The 20,322-nt window shown below is 46.4% G+C and overlaps 1 protein-coding gene across 18 annotated transcripts in view; it reads left to right on the top strand.

Moving 5' to 3' along the window:
• The window catches only part of ARVCF (ARVCF delta catenin family member), a 444,623-nt gene that overhangs the window by 314,893 nt on the left and 109,408 nt on the right, over nt 1–20,322 (top strand). For all 18 annotated transcript variants that reach the window (XM_090062536.1, XM_090062534.1, XM_090062537.1 and 15 more), the window contains one exon: nt 7,159–7,766. In XM_090062536.1, the coding sequence (XP_089918662.1) occupies nt 7,159–7,766 (608 nt within the window). The remainder of the gene's footprint in view (nt 1–7,158; nt 7,767–20,322) is intronic.

The raw sequence follows: 20,322 nt of genomic DNA, 5'->3' as shown, positions 1-20,322 counted from the left end.
AGACTGTGCATCTTGTGCTGCATATCTGTGAAAAAGAGTGAAGTGAGCTGAGTTCTAGCTTGCAGTTCTGGTGGGGAACACTTTGGATGGCTCAGTGTGTGTGTGTGCTGTTGTAAATAATTTATATGAATAGTTTTATAAGCAGGATACCTATTTGCCTTTTTCACCCCAGGCAAATGGCAGTCTAGGCCTGACAGCAGGCTGCAGAGACTGCTCTCTGTTTAGTTCCCCGTGACTTCAAGGTTCATTTTATTGGGCGAGTGTTGTCTCCAGATCAATACTATCATTTTGTAACTTCAGTTGCAAGCACGTGGTTGACTGTGCCTAAGGCAAAAGAGGGAGGCTATTGAGAAAAAGGGTACTCCCAGGGAGGACAGGGCCGAGACGGAAAGGGTCGTCCTAGGGAAGACGGAGAGAGAGAGAAAGGCATAGTCCCAGGGAGGACAGAGTGAAGTCCGATGAAGGACGGGGGAAGTGCAGTGGCACAATACAAGACTGCTTGGAGTTGCGCTGTTTGAGGTGTCAGGGCTCTGGCTCCCCCCTCTTTGAAGAAGAGAACACCCCGCTTCTCCAGAGCTGACCAAAAAGGAGATCTTCGAGTGGTGCTACAGATCTTTGGGGAAGATGAGGACAAAAAAGATCCAGGGTCTTGACCTCTTGAGGCATGCCCCTTGAGGAGGGCTGGCTTCAAGGGGTCCCAAAGAAGGGGGACTAAATAAGGGTTCTTCTTGGGGAGTCCTGAGAAGCAATACGATCCTTGACGTTCTCCAAGGACAAAAGCATAATGTGTAATTTTGTACGAACACTAATATCCATGATCAGAATGTCACTGTGGACGCTATACAGGTACGGCACAGATCTCTAGCTCGGTGGGTCTCAGTAGGCCTGTGCGAAGCGGCTGGTATTCACTTCAGATTCAGCCGATTCGGGGGACAGTGATTCGATTTGGTGATTCAGTTCGGCTGAATCTCTGAATCAGCCAGGCCCATCCCCCGCCCCTCTCCCAGCCCAGCAATGGCTGCGCTGCCCACCCCAGCTCCCGGCTTTTTGGGGGAAAAAAAAGGCCCGACTCACCGCGTGCTGCTGGGCAGGGGGGCAATCCCTGCTGCCCCCCACTTCCCCACACTGCATGGGGGGCTCTGCATGCACCCCAACCCCCCTCACTTCCCCAGCCCCCCACCATGGGCACCCCGCCTGGCCCAGGTCTGGCCCTTTAAGAAAAAAGAAAAGACCCTGGACTCATCAGTCCTGCTGGCAGGTGACCTGTGCATGAGCCCCTGCAGTCCTGGGGCTTTTCTCATTTTGTTTTTTTTCTTAAAGGGCTGGAGCTGGCCCAGGCGGGGCACCCATGGGGGGCTGGGGGAGCAAAGTAGGGGTCGGGTGGATTGTAGCAGAGCCCCCCATGCAGTGGGGGGCAGCAGGGATCGTCCCCTGCCCAGCAGCACCTGGTGAGCACTGGGGCTTTTTTTTTTTTTAAGTACTGGGAACTGGGGCAGGGGCAGCCATGGGGGGCTGGGGGAGTGGGCAGAGGTTGGGGTGGACTGAGGGGGCTGGGGGAGAGGGGCTGGCAGGGGTCCCCCCATGGCTCCCTGCCCCAGTTCCCCCTCCCCACCTCTAGTACTTACCAGCTCCAGTAGGACTGCAGCTCCCTCCTGCAGCCACCAGGGACTGCCCAAATCAGCAAAGCTCTCTGAAACTTTGCCAAAGATTCGAAGAGTTTTGAATCAGTTCGGACCTTTAAATTGGTCCCCTGATTCGATTTATATTCGAAGATTTGGCCACTGAATCGGGCCGACTCCTCCGAATTGAATCACCACCCATAGCTTTGCACAGCCCTAGTTCTCAGCTTTTTTAGAGTTCGTGCACCCCTCCAGGGCCCCTTCGGATTTGGTGACACTCCCAGTTGAGAGCCACTGCTGTAGTGCCACAGCTTACCCTCAGTACTTCTCAACCAGGGCCTTGCCTCACGCTCCTGCCTTTATTGGGGTTATGCGGTAAACCTAACAGAGGCAGGAGTTAGGGCATTACTAGTAAGTTGTGTGCCCTGGGCTGAACTCACCTGTGTAGGGTTGCCAACTGACTGAAGCTATTCTGGGAGATTTTTTTTTTCCAACGTGATGTAATGTCATTAATTGTACTGTTCAAGCCGTTCACAATATCAGTCTCCAGGATTGCTTTCAATAGTCACCAGGAGATCAATGCCGATTCCAGCAGACTCCCGACCAGCCTGGGAGACTTGGCAGTCCTACCCCTGTGCCCTTATGGGTGGGCACTCTACTCCTCCATCCAGCTTGCACAAAAAAAAGGCTGTTACGGCCCAGCCGGGCCCCTCCAGCTGAGCAGTATAAAGGCTGCAGCTGGAGTGTGCAGACTTGCCACAGCCCTTCCTGCTCTGTCCCTCATGCTTCTCCCAGAAACAGGGGTGTGGGATGATCCCACCTACCTAGCACGCTTCTGTTTCTGGAATGAGCCTTTGAGGTCGGAGCAAGAAAGACTGCAGGGAGAACTGCTTTCTGCTTTGTCTGTACAGGAGGGGAATGGAGCAGTACTACCTAATCCCAGCGGCACCTGTACTGTGGCACCCCTGGAAGGGAATCTAGCACCTTGCTGTTGGTGCTACCTCAACGCAAACAATAAGTAATAAATAACAAATTTCCAAGGAAATGATTTCTTTAAAAACATACTACTTTTAAATGAATTAGTAATGTATAAATATTTTGGATCTTATTTTTAATGGTGGTTTGCAAGCAATTTTTCTTGTAGAGCGAAAGCTGTTTTAGTTTCTCCTGGAGGGGAAGGAAAAGAAACCTTGCAGTATTGACAAATAACATTTTCAGCAGGTGTGAGCGGTGGTTATCTCAGCTCTCTGCAAAGCCTTCCCTTCCTTACTGTTTTGCACCAAGGACTGGTCCTTTTGCAGATCAATGTTTGTTCTCATCTTTCATGTTGTAGACACAGTGCACACATGGGTGTACTGGCTGCCTGACGTTGTGCTTGATGGTGGTAATTTTAGAAACAAATTAGTTGTGACAGAGAGTATGCAAGTGGCAATAAGACTTGAGAACTAAAACTGAGAATTGGATTTAATGCCGTCTGACTTCTGTTGACTAGGGCAGAGGGTAAAATCTTTGCGAGTATTTGTTAGGGAATTCTGGCCCACCAGTCAGCATGTGTGATACGTAGAATTGTCTATTTACAATCCCATGTTGGGTTATAGAGAGAGCTCTTATAGGGTGGTGGGTGTCTGACAGTCCCATGCATCATGGGATCACCAGTAGAGGCCAGGAATGAATTCCCACCCCCCATGAATGCTGCTAGATCCTTGGGTGGGTTTTCAACTTCCTCTGAAGCACTTGGACATTGGCCACAGCTGTGGCTGGCAGTTTTTTACTAGAGTGTGTTGACGCTTCTACCAGTACTTGGAAAACCCAGAGATTCCTGCTTAAAAGGCTTTGCTCTTTTGCTCAGGTTCATACTCCTTTGCCATGTCTGGGGTGAAGAAAGAATGTTTCCCCGAGGCCGGTTTGGCATGGACCGTATGGGGCTTTGCATTCCTCCGTAGCATGTGGCATGGGCTTTTCCCAAGGTTCTTCTAAGCATTTATTTAAAAAATACTTCTCTGCAGTTGTTGTAGCAGGATGCTTGCCCTCTTTTTCCCTGCTTTTACCTTTGGAGAGCTCTCAGTTTTAGGTATTGTGCCTTGCAGTTATGTGTAAGGGTTGGAAGCAGAGATTTTTTGGGGGGATTCCTAGTGTAAAAGATTTCCTGAAAATGCAAGGTATTGGATTAAATAGCCTGGGATACCTGATCTGGTCCTGTGCCCCTATGTAGTGTTCACAAGTTCTCATGGCAGCTAAAAAGCGGATCTCCCTTTTGCCTCTGCCGTCTTCCTCTGTTCTCAGTTCAGCTTCATAAAGCCACTTAACCCCCTCTCATTACTTCCTGTTCCTCGATTCTAGTTCCAAGGCTCAGGAACGTCGGGAAATTGAAAGCTTGTGTCTTGTGTTGCCATTGCTGTGGAAGTCGGTACATACTCCCAGCCCGAGTAGTTCTGCTTTCCAGCTCGTTGAGGTCATTTCTGAAAGCATTTCTTTGAATACAGGCTTTTTGTGGGGTGGCGTTGAATGGTTGTGCCTCCTTCCATACCCACATACTAACAGCTACATAAATTATCTCAAGTGCTTTTTAAATCCATAATCTATTTTTCTGTAATGGGTCCTTTAATTGGTGTTGATACATAAAAGGATGCTGAATGTTTTGTGAGAGCTCAATGAAACAGTGCAACAGCCACAGTTAATTCTGCAAAACGAGTATTTTCTTTTTGAACTGGTTCCCTTTCTTTTAGTTTGCTGAAACCATAAAAATAGCCCAAGCTGTGGGGAAGATACTAATTAGTAAGGAAAACCCTCCGGATGAAGAGGAAATTTCCCTCAGCTCTGGCTCAAATGACAAAAAGATTGTGTTGATACCTGGCTATGCTTCACTCCATTCATGATGCTGCTTAATTAATCTGTTGGTGGGTAGCCATTTGTGCTGGTTTTCAGATTTTCAGGACTTCATTATTTCATTAGGCTGAAGTATCATTTGCTTGCAGATGTCTCTGGGAAAAGAAATGCTATTTGGGTGAAATATTCCTAGTCATGCTTTCTGTTCAAAACGTCTGGCTAGGAGACATGGCTGAAGCTATGTCAAAAAACTTATTCTCGTTATTTTGTTTTAGCAATGGACTTGCCTAATCAGAAGCTACAGTCCAAATCCCTGTTTGGACTTCTGAGTCCGGAAACAGAAGTGGTAGCTATCTTTTGCTCAATGTACTGCAGTTTAGGTTAAGAAAAGTGTCAGCTCCTTGCACTCTTTCTTTAAAGTCTCCATGACTCACAGTGCTTGTGTAAAAATACCTCTAATGATTCTGTTCTTTTCCAGTGGCTACTCCAATCTAGTGTATTGATTCTCCCTCCCGCTCTAATGTTTCTGATGGGGCCAAAATGAACACGATGTTATTTAACACAGCATGGGTAACAGAATCTTTGTTGATAGCATGTGCTGTTTATTAGTGGTAATGCAGTTCTAGCAGGAGTCTCTCACTTTTTCCAGTTTCTTTTGTGAGTTAAAAAAAAAAAGTTTTGATAGAGAGAAACTTCCATGATTCAGGCCTTAAGGCAATTTTTATCAGCATTGAGAATAAAACATTCCCAAGGAAAAGCTGTAACTGCTAGGGCTGTGCGAAGCTTCGGGTGGCGATTCGGTTCAGAGGAGATTTGGCTCGATTGGGTGGCCGGATCTCCAAATCCGAATTGGACCGGGGGACCAATTAAACTGTCTGAATTGATTCAAAGCTCTGTGAATCTTTGGAAAAGATTCGGAGAGCTTTGATGATTCGGGCAGTCCCCGGTGGCTGCAGGAGGGAGCTGCAACCAACTCCAAGCTGGTAAGTAGGGAGCAGGGGGAAGGGACCATGGGGGGACCCCTGCCAGCCTCCCTCCCCCCTCCCTGCTTCCCCAGCCCCACCCCATGGCTGCCCCCTATCCCACCCCGGCTCAGTACTTTAAAGAAAAGCCCCGGTGCTCACTGGGTGCTGCCAGGTGGTGGTGGGGATCCCCGCTGCCCCCCCACTGCCTCATGCTCCATGGGGAGGCTCTACGTGAGCCCCCCAACCCCCCCGCTCTCCTAGCCCCCCCATGGGTTCCCGGCCCGGCCCAACTCCAGACCTTTAAGAAAAAAAAAGCCAAGAAAAGCCCTGGGACTCCCCGCTCCTGCAGCGGCCTTGGGGCTTCAGGGGCTTGTGCAGAGCCCCCACGTGGTGTGGGGCAGTGAGGGGCAGCAGAGATCACCCCCCCACTCGCAGGAGCAGTGAGTGGGGGGGTCCTCCTTTTTTCTTTCTTAAAGGGCCAGAGCTGGCCCGGGTGGGACACCCGTGGGGGGGCTGGGACAACGGGGGAGGGGTGTGGGGGGGCTCATGAAGAGCCCCACATACAGTGGGGGGCAGCAGGGATCACCCCCTGCCTGGCAGCACCCACTGAGTCAAGGGTTTTTTCCCCCAAAGAGCCAGGAGCTGCGGCAGGCAGGACAGTCGTTGCTGGGCTGGGAGAGCGGGCGGAGGATGGGCCTGGCCTGGCTGATTCGGAGATTCAGCCGAATCGAATCGGAACAGTGATTTGAATCAGTGAATCGAATCACTGATCGGCCAGATACAAATCCGAAATTAATACTAGCCACTTCGCACAGGCCTAATAACTGCCTAGTAGAAGGTTTCTTGTACTGCTTTTCAAGCAGCTTTTACTGGCCACCATTGGTGAAATATCCTGAACTAGGGGGTTCACTGCACATTAACCTTTTGGTCCTTATATGACAAAGGAAGCACTTCTTGGAAGTGATGCACCTTCTGAGATGGGAATCCTTTGCCTTTGTCCTTTTAGCCAGGAGTCACAAATAGGACAGGTGACCACCCTCCCTTCTTGCTCTTCTCTTTAGAAGTTGAAGGTTGAGATGGTGCTTGTCCGTCTCCTCTGCTTCAGACTCCTGGCTAAAAGGGCACAAGCAAAGGATTCTGGAACATAATTTAATGCCATTAGGGTTGTAATAAAGCAAGATTTATAAGACAACAAAATCATATAAAAATAAATGTCATGCATAAATATGCTTTCCAAAGTGCTGCCTGAAATTTTGCAGAGCCTCATATAGTTAGGTATGGTTTGTGGTAGTTAGTGATAGTTGTGGTCTGTGGTAGCTTGTCTAGATAGGTACAGCCTTACCTCTGCAGTTAAGGTTTTCATTATTACTGTGCCCCCAACATTTTACATGGGTTGCCATGAGAGTAACAGGGAGCCACCAATGTTCTTTTGGGTATACTTATAACTTATTACCCCTGAGCTATGGGAAGACTGGAGAGGGATGGATCCTTAATCATAAATAGAATTTTTACAACTTTTTATTCTCTGATTCTTCTGTTAAAATGGAACCATTAGTGCTTTTATGAAATCTTAGCCAGTTTAGTATCTTGAGTCGCCGTTGTTGTTCTTCAGGAATATTTTCTAGTGCCTTTTCTAGACTAGTTTAGATCTCACCATTGGGAGTTTCCCTCTACATCCCCATAGAACTTAAGCACCACCACCAGTCAGGAGGAAAATATTAATATCTATTTTGGTTTCTTCTTTCTAGGTCACAAAAATGGTCAAGACTGTCACCACTAGAACAGTGCGCCAGGTTCCACTGGGGCCTGATGGCCTGCCTACCATGGATGGCTCATCTCCCTTGGGTAGCTACACAGATTCAATAGACAGGAGGTATATGAAGAATGGGGAGCGGTACATCACGCCCCAGGCTTCATCCACATTAACCAGATCTTATAATAGCTACAATGATTCTTACCCTGACGGCCATGATGGGCAATACCGCCCTTATGTTGGCCATGATGGTTATGGCGAGCTGCCTGATAACTATGGCAGTTTATCGCGTGGTGTCAACTACCGTCCTCGCTATGCCTACGTTCCAGGAAACAGTTACCGACCAGAGGATGGGAGCTTCACTTTGCCAAGTAGGCGGGATAACTACGGTCCCGTGGCCCAACCCCAAGTGCCAACAGGCAGCAATGTTGACTTGAATCGCTCTCAGCCAGAACGTTTCCAGCCAGAGCCTTATGGACTGGAGGATGATAACCGCAGCCTCGGGGTTGATGACGAAGGGTATGAACTGGATCCAGATTATTCCACTGTGAACAGAAGGACAGCTGCAGGGGTGCCTGAGAGAGGGAGGCCTCACAAAGGAAGGTAAACTCCCTGCTGATGAATGTGTGTAATGCAATTTTTTTTCCTCCTAATTAAACTTAGAAGGTTAAAATGTAATGGTTTGGGTCAGCCTTTGGAATGAGTTAGCAGGAAAAGCAGCTACATTTGCAGTCAGCATGGTCCTCTTCTGTAAGGGAACGACCATTTGGAATTGTAAGAAATCAGAATAATCTAACAGAAGCAAAAAACCCAAGATTTCTAACTTGGGACTGCAACCTCTTCAGAATCTGGGTGTGAGGCCAGGCTTTCCCAAAGGAACTCCCTGAGTGTTGCCTCTTCTCACCCACTCTCGTACTGCCCTTCCCCGACCACGGAGGGCCGGGGAGTCTGAATGGACTCCTTTGAACGATTTCTTGGACACGGGAGAGTGCTCATCGCCACAGACCACCTCCATCCTGTCACAGCCACCCAGTTCTTTGTGAACACTGTGCACTCATTGTCTGGAAGACTTCTTGTGTGAAATGCAGGGCACCTTAGCATACCTCTTCCTAAACTGACTCGCGTAAAAGGCCGCACTGAATTTTTATTTTTAAAGGGAAAGTCTGTGATTGTGTTGTGTTTGCCTCCCAAACCCCATCCCATACTAACAAGGGGGAAAAAGAACTTGCGATGTGTGAACATTTTGACAGGGCCCGAATGTTTGTCTGTGAAACAGGAATGCTAAAGCTAACAACTGCTCGGTTATAGTCCTAACCTGCCATTGGGCTCGAGGGACACCTTGTTAAAGGAACCCGCTGGTGAGGTGCAATCCAGGTGCTTGATAAAAGGACTCAGCATCTGAGCAGAAAATGTCAACCGTCTGTAAGATCAGGTCATCCTTTAGTACTGTGAAATCATGGAAAGGAAAGCAGAGAGCACCTGTATTACACTTAACACAACTAGGGAGACTAGTTGCAAATGACTTCTGCCAAGCCACCTGCCTGGGAGATGTTCTGCTTTGTGTCAGCCCCAGTTTTCAGGTGTTCGGGACCTGGCATTCTACATGTTGGGTTTGTAGCAGCAGCCTCTTGCTTTTATGTGAAAAATCAAGTTTGAGGGCAAGGGATTTTGGAGATGCAAGTCACTCATTATCTTATTAAACACTGAGCATTCCTGCACAGTATTTTTGGCTATAAACTAGACTCATTTTTCATGTGCTTCTCCTCCACCCCTCGTCCAGGCTAGTCTAGTCTGAAGACAAGCCTGCTCTCTGTTTTCGGTATGGGCTTAATTTCCACTATTTCATATTTAAAATAGTGAATTATGAATACAGCACCCTCTGTCTATTTCCACAGCTTCTGAAGGCCCTTTTAATGATACATTAAAGCAACAACTTGGCAGCAACACAGAAAAATGGGGAGAGACGCCAGATCTGCACAGGAGCTTCTGGAAATTCCCTGTGATCCCAGCCTGCTGTCTCAGGCTAGCCCCTGCTCTCACTCTCGCATACACTGGGGACTGAAATGAACACTAATCTGGCAGCTGTTGGGTACTGAAATATTGATTGATTTACCAAACTTGAGTGGCTCCTCTTTCTCTCTCTCCCACCAGGCAAACTTATATTGTACAACCATAGTTAAAAGCTGTCAGGCAAGAGCAGTCTTTAATTTTTTGTTACTATTTTGAACGTTTCATGTAGGATAAATAAGCATATATACTCACTGAACCTATCAATTTGCATTTTTAATGGATTTGAAGCATCCCTTTGATTTATTGTTCCATGGCAGTCTTGATAGGAGCAATTTACAGTTTTTGTTTTGCATTTCTTTTGTTGTTTTTTCATATTTAATATGATCAAGGGATTTTGACAAGTAATTAATCTGAGCATAGCAGTAAAGTTTAACTTGTATAAACATGAGGGAAGTGAATGAGGCCCACTTCATAAAGTGGTTACTCTCAACTATTTCAAACCACTCCAAGAAATATTTAAACAGTTACGTGAACCTACTTTTCAGACAAGCAACTGTTCTATAAGAAGATAATGACAACACATAGTGCTTTGTGTTTAACGAGAGTAATTATTGCTTGGTTACAGCTTTTAATTCCTCTGTTTAGTTTTTTGATTTTAAAACTAAAGTTATTACCCCATGGAGAGCAATAAATTAATAGCGCTTAAAAATGAAATCCTCAGAGTGCGGAACAGTCATGGCAGTAGCAGTAGAAGCTGCTCCACCTAGTTCAGCCAGTGTGCCTCATGTATGAACCGGTGGGATTTTTTACATTTGAACATTGGAACATTGGAAGTTTATTTTTTGTGTTCCATTCAATCCTTAGTTTGGTTTTTTGAGGTTACTACCTGAAGTTGTCAACCTTACCACGGTAGCAGTTGTGATAGGTACACACTTGCTAGAAATTGGAGCAAGATTCTTTTCATACAGGCTGCTGAATAGCCATCCTATATTTAACCTGGTCCCAGTGCATGGAGCCCCGTGGCTAGGTGGGGATGATCTAGTTGGGGATGGTCCTGCTTTGAGCAGGGGGGTTGGACTAGACCTCCTGAGATCCCTTCCAACCCTAACTTTCTATGACTTTCTATGATAGGCGGCAGCCAGGGGTCTGCCCCCCTGCTGCCTGGCCTGGCTGGGTGCAATGTATGTCCAGGTCAGGATTTACAAGTGTGTTTAGGTGCAGTTACTTTCACTGCCATAAGATAGTACTGACCCTGACTACCCTATCTTATGGTAATGTTAATTAGTTTGCTGCAATCTAATAGTGTCACATATGTGGACTGCTTTATACCACAGCAAATCACTCTACTGTGCAGTTAAGCACACTTGTAGATGCACCCAATATGTCCCAATAGGATGTCTGAAAGCAGATCATGGGATGCTGCATCAAACCACAGTTGCTTCAGGTCCATCATCATGTGGAATTGGATATGAATGGAACTTTTCTTTGGATATTTATCCAAATCAGAGCAAAATTCTAAGCGTGAGACTTTTTTTTTTAAATGCAGTTTATTCCTCAGCTATGTTAGGCTGGTACTAGAGATTAAAATAATATAAAATTCTGATCCACTGTTGATGCCAGAGTTATTGGATTCAATTTAGTTCTATCCCACAAGACCTGTAGTGAGTTCTCACCTTTTGCCTGTGATGAAATAATCTGTCTCTACATGTAGGGGACAAACTAGTCAGGTGGGTGACATCTGTACCCTTCCCAGCTGAGGGAGTGAGTTAAAACAGCTTCTTCTTCACCTATCTGATGCGACAGACAATTATCTTTAGTATTCCCACTCTTCTCATCACCAGCCTAATTTTAAACCAGTTACATTTGAATATAAATTGAGAATTAAAAATGCCTCTTTGGCAAATTCTTCAAATACAGCTAAGCATTAAAAAGCAAATGTTCCATCTGTTTGCACTTCAGTGCATGTAGCTGTGCTTGTTTTGTAAAGTCAACCCATCGTTCCTGTCATCTGTACTGAGAATGAGGCCCCTCATTCAGTCCCTAAAATTCAGAATTCTTCAAACTTTATCAGCAATTATTATTCCATACATTATTTCTCCAACACTGAAGTTTAAAAAAGATAAAACTTATTCTGCATTTACTTGGAAGTTGTCGTAGGGATCTGTACCTACAAGAGGCCATCATGTTAGAAACCAGTTGGTACACTGTTTACTAATCAGTTAGAGCCAAGAAGGCTGACAGATCTGCTTCATTCAGTCCATAATAATACCAGTAAAACACAAATCTGTTCAGTACCCCAGGGAAACTTTCCAAAACCTGGCATCTAGTTCAATGAGCAGTTCTCCATGCACGGTAACTATCACTTATCCCTAGTTGAAACCCCTTTGAATATGCCCACCTACATCTAAATTGCATATGAAGACAAACAAAATCACCAACATAGGTTAAGTCCAAGAATGATAAACTTCTGTTTGCGATTCTTATACTAACGTATTGAGCTAAGGCCTTATTTGTAAAGGGATGTTGTGACGGGCCACAGATTTGTTGGTTTTAAGTTCCAAAAAAATCATCTAGTCTGACCATTACGTTTTGCCAAGTTATTACCAGTAGCAAAAGTGTTTTCAAGCCATTGCTCCATATAAATTTTATCTTGCCTTCATTATGTAAGGTAAAATAATAATATACATAACACTGTACAGATTACAATTATATATGTATATAACTACGTTGTAATACTTAGTTGAATTACTTCTTTTACTCTAGAACAAAAAAGCTTAACTTGTTAGTCTCATTGTGTAGATAGTTAGTTTCTCACTTTACAATGGCCTTTACCTCTGTCAGATTTTAATTTCATAACAGTGCCTCTGCAAAAGTTTTCAAGGATGCGAGAAGATCTATCCATGCAGGCCAGCTGATTTAAATAAGAAACTAAATGTAAGAATTATGTGAGAATGTAGTTAACATGGAAAAGCTGTCCTGCTTAGGATAAAAGTGTATGTACCGAACAGGTCTATATAGGAAAGAGCTGAATGAAGAATTTTGTGAGGCTGCTAGTTTCAAATTGTCTCATCTTATGGCTTTTCCTCAGCAAAGCAATTTTGTTAGCTCTGACAGCACAGGTGAGTGAAGACAGATGCAGGGACGTGTTTCAAACAGCAGGCACCAACTTGAGTAAGGTAGTGTACCAGGTAGTTTTCAAGTAGATCTAACACGGGGCTGTGGTTTCACAATCCAGAGGAGTTTCTCCTCAGCCTTACCGAGGTTCAGTGCAGTCCTTAAGTCAGGAGTGGGCAAAATGCGGCCCGGAGGCCGGATGTGGCCCACCAAGCCATTCTGTCTGGTCCGCGGGGCCCCTAAAAAATTTAGAAAATTAATATTAATGTGCTGTGGGCTGTCATGTGGCCCTCGATGGCTTGCCAAAACTCAGTAAGCGGCCGTCTGCCCAAAATAATTGCCCGCTTCTGCCTTAAGTCCTTCCGTTTCTGCCCCGTATGGCGGACAGAAGGTGCCAAAAAGCACAAAATTCTTGGTCTTCTTAATCTCTGGGAATTTGTCCTGTGCCTTTTTACAAATGCTAGACAAAAGCTACCAGTTGCAACAAACCAAATATTCCTATAAAATGCTGCATGTTAAATGGTTCAGTCCTATGCATATTAAGCTATCCTGTGTCTATGTGATGCTTCAAGGAAGGCCCAAAAGCCAATTTTATCTGCCACTGGGAAGATCCATCTTAACCCCTGAAACAGGCAGTTGGTCAGACCCATAGCATCTTATACTTATGAATACAGGGAAGGAGGCTGGGGCAGTCATGGAGAGCTACACCTGCGGACCAGTTTAAATTATTGATGGAGGATCTGGTGGTTGCCATCTGGCCCCTGGAGGAGAAAGATCTTTTCCAAGGGGTCCTATTCGTTCATCATCATGTGGCCTCCTGCCTGTTGTGTGGGCGGTTCTACACCCACGGCACTATGAGCAGGGACCTACTCAGTTTGCGATTCTGCAGCAACCGCAAAATCAGCACTGTCACCAAATGCAGCTATTGTCTGCAAAATAATAAAAACCCCCAAAAACCTAAAAATAAAATGCTGGCTTCCCAGTAGAAGCCGACAGTCCTCAAGGCCACTGAACAGAAGGAGCCACCGGCATGAAGGGGAGCAGCCAAGATGATGGCCACTTCTTCTCCTCCTGCTGATTGGTTGAGAAAGCTGCCTGTTGTGAGGCTCCTGCCTTCTCTGCCGATCAGCAGTGAGGGGTGGGGCTGCACAACAGACAGCCCTCTTGGCCAATCAGTTGCGAGGGGCAGGGCCACATAATGGACAACTCTCTTGGCCAATTAGCAGCAATCAGGTCGGGCCACCCCTGTCCAATCAGAGGCATGGGGGGTTCTCGCCATTATAAGCTCTTGAAAATGGTGTCTGGTCCCATGATTGACCCGTGAAATCGGCCACCTGCCGCCTCGATTTCGGTAGGTCCCTAGCTGTGAGGTCTCCCACCTGTTAGAAGAGCAGAGGGGTGATATTATTTTTAGTGGCTCCACATTTGTGTGCTCCTAGGAGTTCCTCTGCTCTCTGTGCAGATGCCAAATGACCTATTCTGGTCAGCTGTAAACCTTCTTCGTTCTTAAGGAGAAGCATCAGTGACCTTGTAAGCTTCCTTGTCAAATCCCACTGAATCTCCCTAATCACAGTGGCTTTTTCTTCTCCTGACTTGCCTTGATTTCATTCATGTTTTGAATCTGGGCAGGTGTGGTTAAATGCACCTCAAGGCCCTCTGAATTTTCACAGATTTACTCCTAGCCCTGCGTGGCAAACTTCCAGATAATGTTCCTGATGAGTGAAGGGGATTTTGCCACTGTTCTGGATGGGTTAACTGGGCACTGGATAAGACGAAACCCCCTCTTTGGGTGCTTTGGGCCTAAATTTGTGTGTCCTTATTAACAGTGTGCGCTGCATATTAACAGTTTCTCAGAAAATGCTTTAAAATAAGAGTTAATCTTGTTTGAAGGCAAATGCCTTTATGTGCTCGAGGGATGGCAGCAGACTTGTAATCCTGTTTGTTTCACTGCAATAATGGTCCCATTGAAGGAGGCTGTGGTTGGTAGAAACAGAGCCTGAGCAAAGCCTGAAAAGCCTGAGCAAGAATCAGACCTAATAAAAAGTATCCAGAGTAAGTAGTACCAGTTGCCTGCCAAAATCTAACACAGTTTGGGCTTTTGTATTTTTGTTGTTAGGATTTTTTTTTCTAGCTTAAGGATAGTCAGGCAGCTTCTTTGGCAGCAGAGCCCTGTGGCACTGCTTAACTTGACTGGTCAAGAGCAATTACCAGTGGGTACAAAGTACGGTTGCCCTTTTCTTCCACTCCTTCCCTTGTCTTGGAGGCACGCGCAACCTTTTGTGGACTTGAGGTCTCAGAACACGCTTCCTCTGTCCTGGAGGCATTTGACACCTTCCCAGACTGAACACAGAGTGCTGCCAAAATGATTGGGGTTGATCCTTTTTCAGCAGATCTCATCAGAATCAATAGGCCTTTTTGGTGCATTTCTAGCTCCTTGTTGGGGGCTAATTCCGGGAACAAATCTTTTCTTCCTATCCCAGTTCCACTGAGTTACAAAACAGGAATCACTCCTTTTTCTAATTAGTGAAACTGCATTTGATTTTGCTATTGCACTTATCATTAATAATAATCATAGAGCCGTAGAAATTTAGGATTGGAAGGGACCTAAGGAAGTCATCTAGTCCAAGCCCCTGCCTGGAGCAGTGCCATCCCCAACTACATCATCCCAGTGAAGGCTTTGTCTAGCCAGGTGTTAAAAATCTCCAAGGATAGAGAGTTCCAGCCTGCAAGGGACTGCTTGGGGCTGGGGGAAGGAGGAGGAGAGTGATCACAGGCAGGGAGCGCCATGTGCATGTGTGCATGCACATGTACATGGGAGCCAGGCAGCATAGTGGAAAGCAGCTCCTGCAGCTCCCTACAGGTAAGTCTATGGGGGGCGGGCATAGGGAAGGCAGAGGGGTGGGCACAGGCAATGCAGAGGGGCATATACAATGAGGCAGGGGACATAGGCAATGCATCTGAGGGGATGGGAGGGAACATGCCCCCCCAGATTTATGCACCCACAGTGGGCACAGGGCTGCATCATAGCTGGATCGGCACAGGCAGGAACCACCTTTGTGGCCCGGTGGGTGGGACCCAGCATGGGAGTGAGGAGCAGGACGGCAAGACTCATTGTCGTCGGAGGGGAGTGGGCCGCCTGAGGGGAGCGGCAATGGTGGCAGCCGGCACGGGGGTTCTGGTGGCGGTGGCCGCAGCAATGAGTCTCGCTGCCCTGCTCCACCTTCCCATGCTGGCTCCTGCCTGCTGGGCCATGGAGGCAGCTCCTGCCTGTGCGAGTGCAGCCAGACTACAGCTCCATTCCCTGCTGTGGGCGGATAAATCTGGGGCACAAATCGCTGCTACCAATGTGTCACCTATGGCATTGGCTATGGTCAGGCACCCCCCCATGCCCCACATCCTACACCCTGCCCCACACACTGGGGGGCTGGGGGCAGGGGGGGCTGGGGCAGGGGCAGTGGTTCAGGAGTGAAGGGGCACTAGTGGGGACAGGGGCTGAGGGTCAGGAGTGAGGGGCACTGTCAGGGTCCCAGGTGCTTTGGGTTGAGCTTGAGGGGCACTGGTGTGGATGGGGTACTGCAGATCAGGAGTGCGGGGCACTGGCAGGGCCAGGGCGCTGTGGATCAGGAGTTAGAGGTACCAGCAAGGACGGGGCTGTGGCTTGGGAGTGAGGGGCACTGGCATATCAAGGCTACTCAGCACCACAAAACAGCAGGGGGGACAGCTGCAGCTGGACCTGCATCCTGGTGAGTAAAGGGGGCAGGGGGAGCTCTGATTTTTCCATGACAAAAAACCCCAGAATCAAATGCCAAAATATATAGGTATTTAAGATTTATCTTATTGTAATGATTGAGGCACTAGTAGGCTTACAAATTGCTTTAAAATTGTAAATATACCAATAAAACATTGTGTTCAACTGATATGTAATTTGTCCACATCCCTTCTGTAGCGAGAGGCCCAAAACCGAGCACAGTATTCCAGATGTGGCCTCACTAGTGCCAAATAGAGGGAAAGAAGCGCTTCCCTTGGCCTATTAGCAACGCTCCTACTAAGGCAGCCCAGTATGCTGTTAGCCTTCTTCACAACAAGGGCACGTTGTTGACTCATATCCAGCTTATCTGGCTTATATCCTGTGTAACCCCCAGGTCTTTTTCCGCAGAGGTGCTGCTTAAGCAGTGGGTCCCAAGCCTATACCAGCACGTGGGATTGTTCCATCCTCAGTGCAGGACTTTGCACTTGTCCTTATTAAACCTCATAAGGTTTGTTTTGGTTCAGTCCTCCAATGTGTCGAGGTGACTCTGAATCCTAGCTCTGTCCATCAGCTTATAGTAATATCAAAAGGTCATTCAGTAGAACGGGGAACATTTGTACCCAGTAGTTTACCATCCATGCAATCACTGAATACAGGGAGCTGTCAAATAAAGGATGAGCCGTTCAGCTGTTTGCTCTGGTGTTTAGTTGAAGGGTGATGCTACTCCAATCAGCTGGAGCGCGTCACCTTTCTGCGTAGCTGATCAGATAAATGGCACCTTTTGAAACCAAAGCCCCACCAAAAAGCTAGAGCACTGTAGTGGTCTTGCGTAGCTGTTTGCTGCAGCTCTGTATCCTCAGCTAATTCAAAAGCCTTCCTTTTTGCAGGGTGGTGAGTAATGTAACCCTGCAAATAGTTCTACTGGAGTAATAACAGAACTTAACATTTCTAGCATGTGATAGACTAGTGCATAGTGCTTTCTTTTGATTCGGCAACATTGCCATTTAAGGCCCAAATCTTGCAAATCTGATCCTTGTAGGTGGTCTGATCAAGGGAGCTCTGGGCTGGAGGGAACCACTCATTGTGTGATCAAATATGAAGTGAAGATTCGTTTTAGAATGAAAAGAAACCTCATTCCTAGACAACAATAATCTTCTTGTATTGCATAGTTGGGGAGAAGAGAGAGAAAAACTTAATTTTGCAGGTTTAATTGAAGTGATAGACATTTACCTTGCAGACAGTAGATATGACTGAGCCTTGCCGAATTGCAAGTTACCTTGCCAAACAAATGACAGGAGGTTTGTAGAAGGCAATTATTAAAATTCATCTCCATCACTCTACTGCTTTCTTAGGCTCACAGTAAGGACACAGCATTGGCAGGGAGCTTGAAGCAAGGAACTATTATGTTTCCATTATAAGGCCTTAGTGCAGATTAAACTGAGTTTTGAGTGTTTGTCAAAACAAAATCCTGTTCACTGCACTTGTATTTTGGTATTTGCTTTACAACTTTTGCCTTATATTTAAATGAAATAATTTTAACGTTATTACTTTCTCCTTGCAATGAGGACTGAAAATGGCTTTGTTATATAACGGAAAATGTAATGGCTGTCCAGACATTGCAAATTGCACCCTGAGGAAAGTAATGAATTATACATACATAAATAACTGCATCAGTAAAAGGATTTCTGCAGTTTCTTTTTGAGTTTTGGATACCTGCCCATTTATAACCTTTCATTCCATTTACAGTTTAGATCAGCAATTAAAGTTACTGAAAGTTGCAAGAGATGCTTTTAACATAAAAATTTTAATTGTACCACTATGCATCTAGACCTTGTCCCCAGTCACTTCCTCCCAAGCGTACCAGTTTAATTAGCTGTCCCTTAGGATTGCAAAGTATTAACAGTCTATAGTTCCTTCTGCATAACATCAGAAATATAAAATCTAAGTAGTAACTGCAATTAAAATTGCTTGCTTGACTGAGAGAGCCATCATACCAAAGCAGTAGCTAATCTGTCCAGAAAAATGGCAGTAGGCAAAAAGCTACCAATGTTACTTTCTGAGAAAAAGAAAAGACAAGCATACAGGTTTCCCTTGCCATCGGTGGGAGTTAGGTTCTGGATAGTTCCCGGGGTTGGTAAAACTAAAGGCTTATGGGAAAAATGGGGTTAGTGACTTGAATACTGTACAGTATAGTGTATAAAAATCATTTTTACCTACCTTAAATACACGGTGCAGTCAGCCAGGCGTAGGTGTACCCCTAGGGGTACTTGTACAGGTTATAGGGGCAGGTGCCAGTGGGCAGGGGTGGAGTGGGCCCAGGGCACAGCGGGTGCATCTCCCCCGGCATGTTTGCCTCTTATCTGGGGGAGGGAGAGAAGGGAGGGAAAGAAAGGAGAGAGGAGGGGAGGGGTGTGCCAGCCAGCCCTGCGCAGCACACCACCGCCAGGGCAATGTGGGGCAAGCAGCAGTGGGCAAGGAGATCCCTGTGCGCCTTCTCTGCTCCCTGCTGCACCGGGTCGTGGGGGAGGGACGCAGGGCAGCCAGGAACGGCCTGCCACTGCAGGTAGGGCAGCTCCCCGCCCCTGTGCGCTCCTCTGGCAGGGCTGGGGTCCACCGCTGGCTGGGGGAGCAGGGTTGTGCGGGAGGGGGTTGGCGGGCTGATGTGCGATCACGAAAAACCATGGTTACTCAAAACTGTATACCGTGATAGCCAAAATGGTATACAGAATATTAATCCTGGATACTCAGAACCGTGGTTGGCAAAACCGTGGTTGGCTTGGGAAACCTGCACTTGCAGCTGCGTGACTCTTCAGATAATTTAAAGCTGCACTTCACACAGTGTATGAGAACGGCGGTGTTGTCTTGAATTTTGTGTGCCTTTCCTCAGTTGTAACCTTAATTCCTCTTGATAGTCATTCCATCTGTCAGCTTTACTGAGCAATGAAAAAAGTAATACAATTAACTTCCAAGAAGTTACTTTATTTTACCAGACATTAAAAAGACCGTTAATTTAAAGGGAGGAAGAAAGGTGCGGGGGTGGGAGGGAAGGAAAAGGTAAATGCCCTAGTTCTGTGGAAGGTTTCAAACAACTAGGTTGCTTAAAATACAAGTTGAAATCCTAGACAGGCTGACATAGCTGCCTTTTGAAGAAAATGAATTTAATTCAGTGTATGCAGCATTGATGTAACAAGCAGTTTCTGTGCCCTAGGCAAGAGCAGCAGCCGCAGCAGCAGCGACTACCATTCTTGTACCCCTTCAAAGTTGGCACCCAGGGTGGGTGCCCTGGCTGCCAACTCCTAGTCGCGCTGCTGGTAGTAGCTCTTTTGGATGCATCCTTAAAGGGGGAGGTCCTACTCCTGAAAATGCAAATACACACACCCTTTGTATGCTAGACTTCCTATGAGCTAGTGGGTTTTACCTGTGTGCATGGTGATGGAGAAAGTGGATCCCTGAGAGAGTGTCTGAAATATCCTGCTTTCCCCAGCATTGTCTATGGCTTGAGCAGTGGGTGGGTTTTACATATTGTCCCACTGTTGGCTGCATGTCTCTCGTGCTGTAATAAACTACATAAAGTCTGTTAAAAATGGAGTCTGTAGGCTGTTAGATGTCAAGTCTCACCTCAGAGCAAGTCATTTTGAGCCAAAGCAGCAGCTGTATCCTTCTCTGTCAGTAGCAAATCCTGAATTTGAAACTGTCTTTCATACAAGTATCCAGACAAAGCTTCATATCTTGGCAGGCAGTTGGGTAGAGTGATGATTTATAGGAGTAGGAGACTGGAATTGCAGTGGCCGTCACTAAAAAGTCAGCGCTTCTCCATCACCACCACCCATGATGTCTGGGGCGCTTACATAGTGTGGAATGCACTTTTTGAGGAAGACTGTGAATATATTTTAACTAATGTGTTATACATCTCTCTGCCCTTTTTGAGACCAGGAATACTACTGTTTAATAACAGATGCAGTTGACCTTATTGCATAGATTTTATATGGTTAATAACTGTTGGGGGGATATGAAAACCCTAACTTAATGGACAAAATGACTGCTGGAGGGGGACTTTCTTCTAGTGGCTTCAACCTTTTTGGACTCAAAGCATCCTCATTGGAGTTAAGGCACCCTCTATAACTTCTGTGGCTTGAGCAACACCCCATTAAACAAATTAACTTATTTATTATGGTGGTTGTCTCCTTGCAGAGGGACTGGACAGTGGGGGCAGGGGAATGACCAGTCAGGGCCTGCTCATCTCCTCAGACATCAAAGGATCTAGTGGTACCCTGCGTGCCTTGGCAC

This window comes from Crocodylus siamensis, chromosome 9 (assembly GCF_052110815.1).
Source record: "Crocodylus siamensis isolate JL-2025a chromosome 9, ASM5211081v1, whole genome shotgun sequence".
Taxonomy (NCBI): domain Eukaryota; kingdom Metazoa; phylum Chordata; order Crocodylia; family Crocodylidae; genus Crocodylus; species Crocodylus siamensis.
Note: the sequence above shows the minus strand (reverse complement) of the source record. Positions and strands in the feature narration are given on the sequence as shown.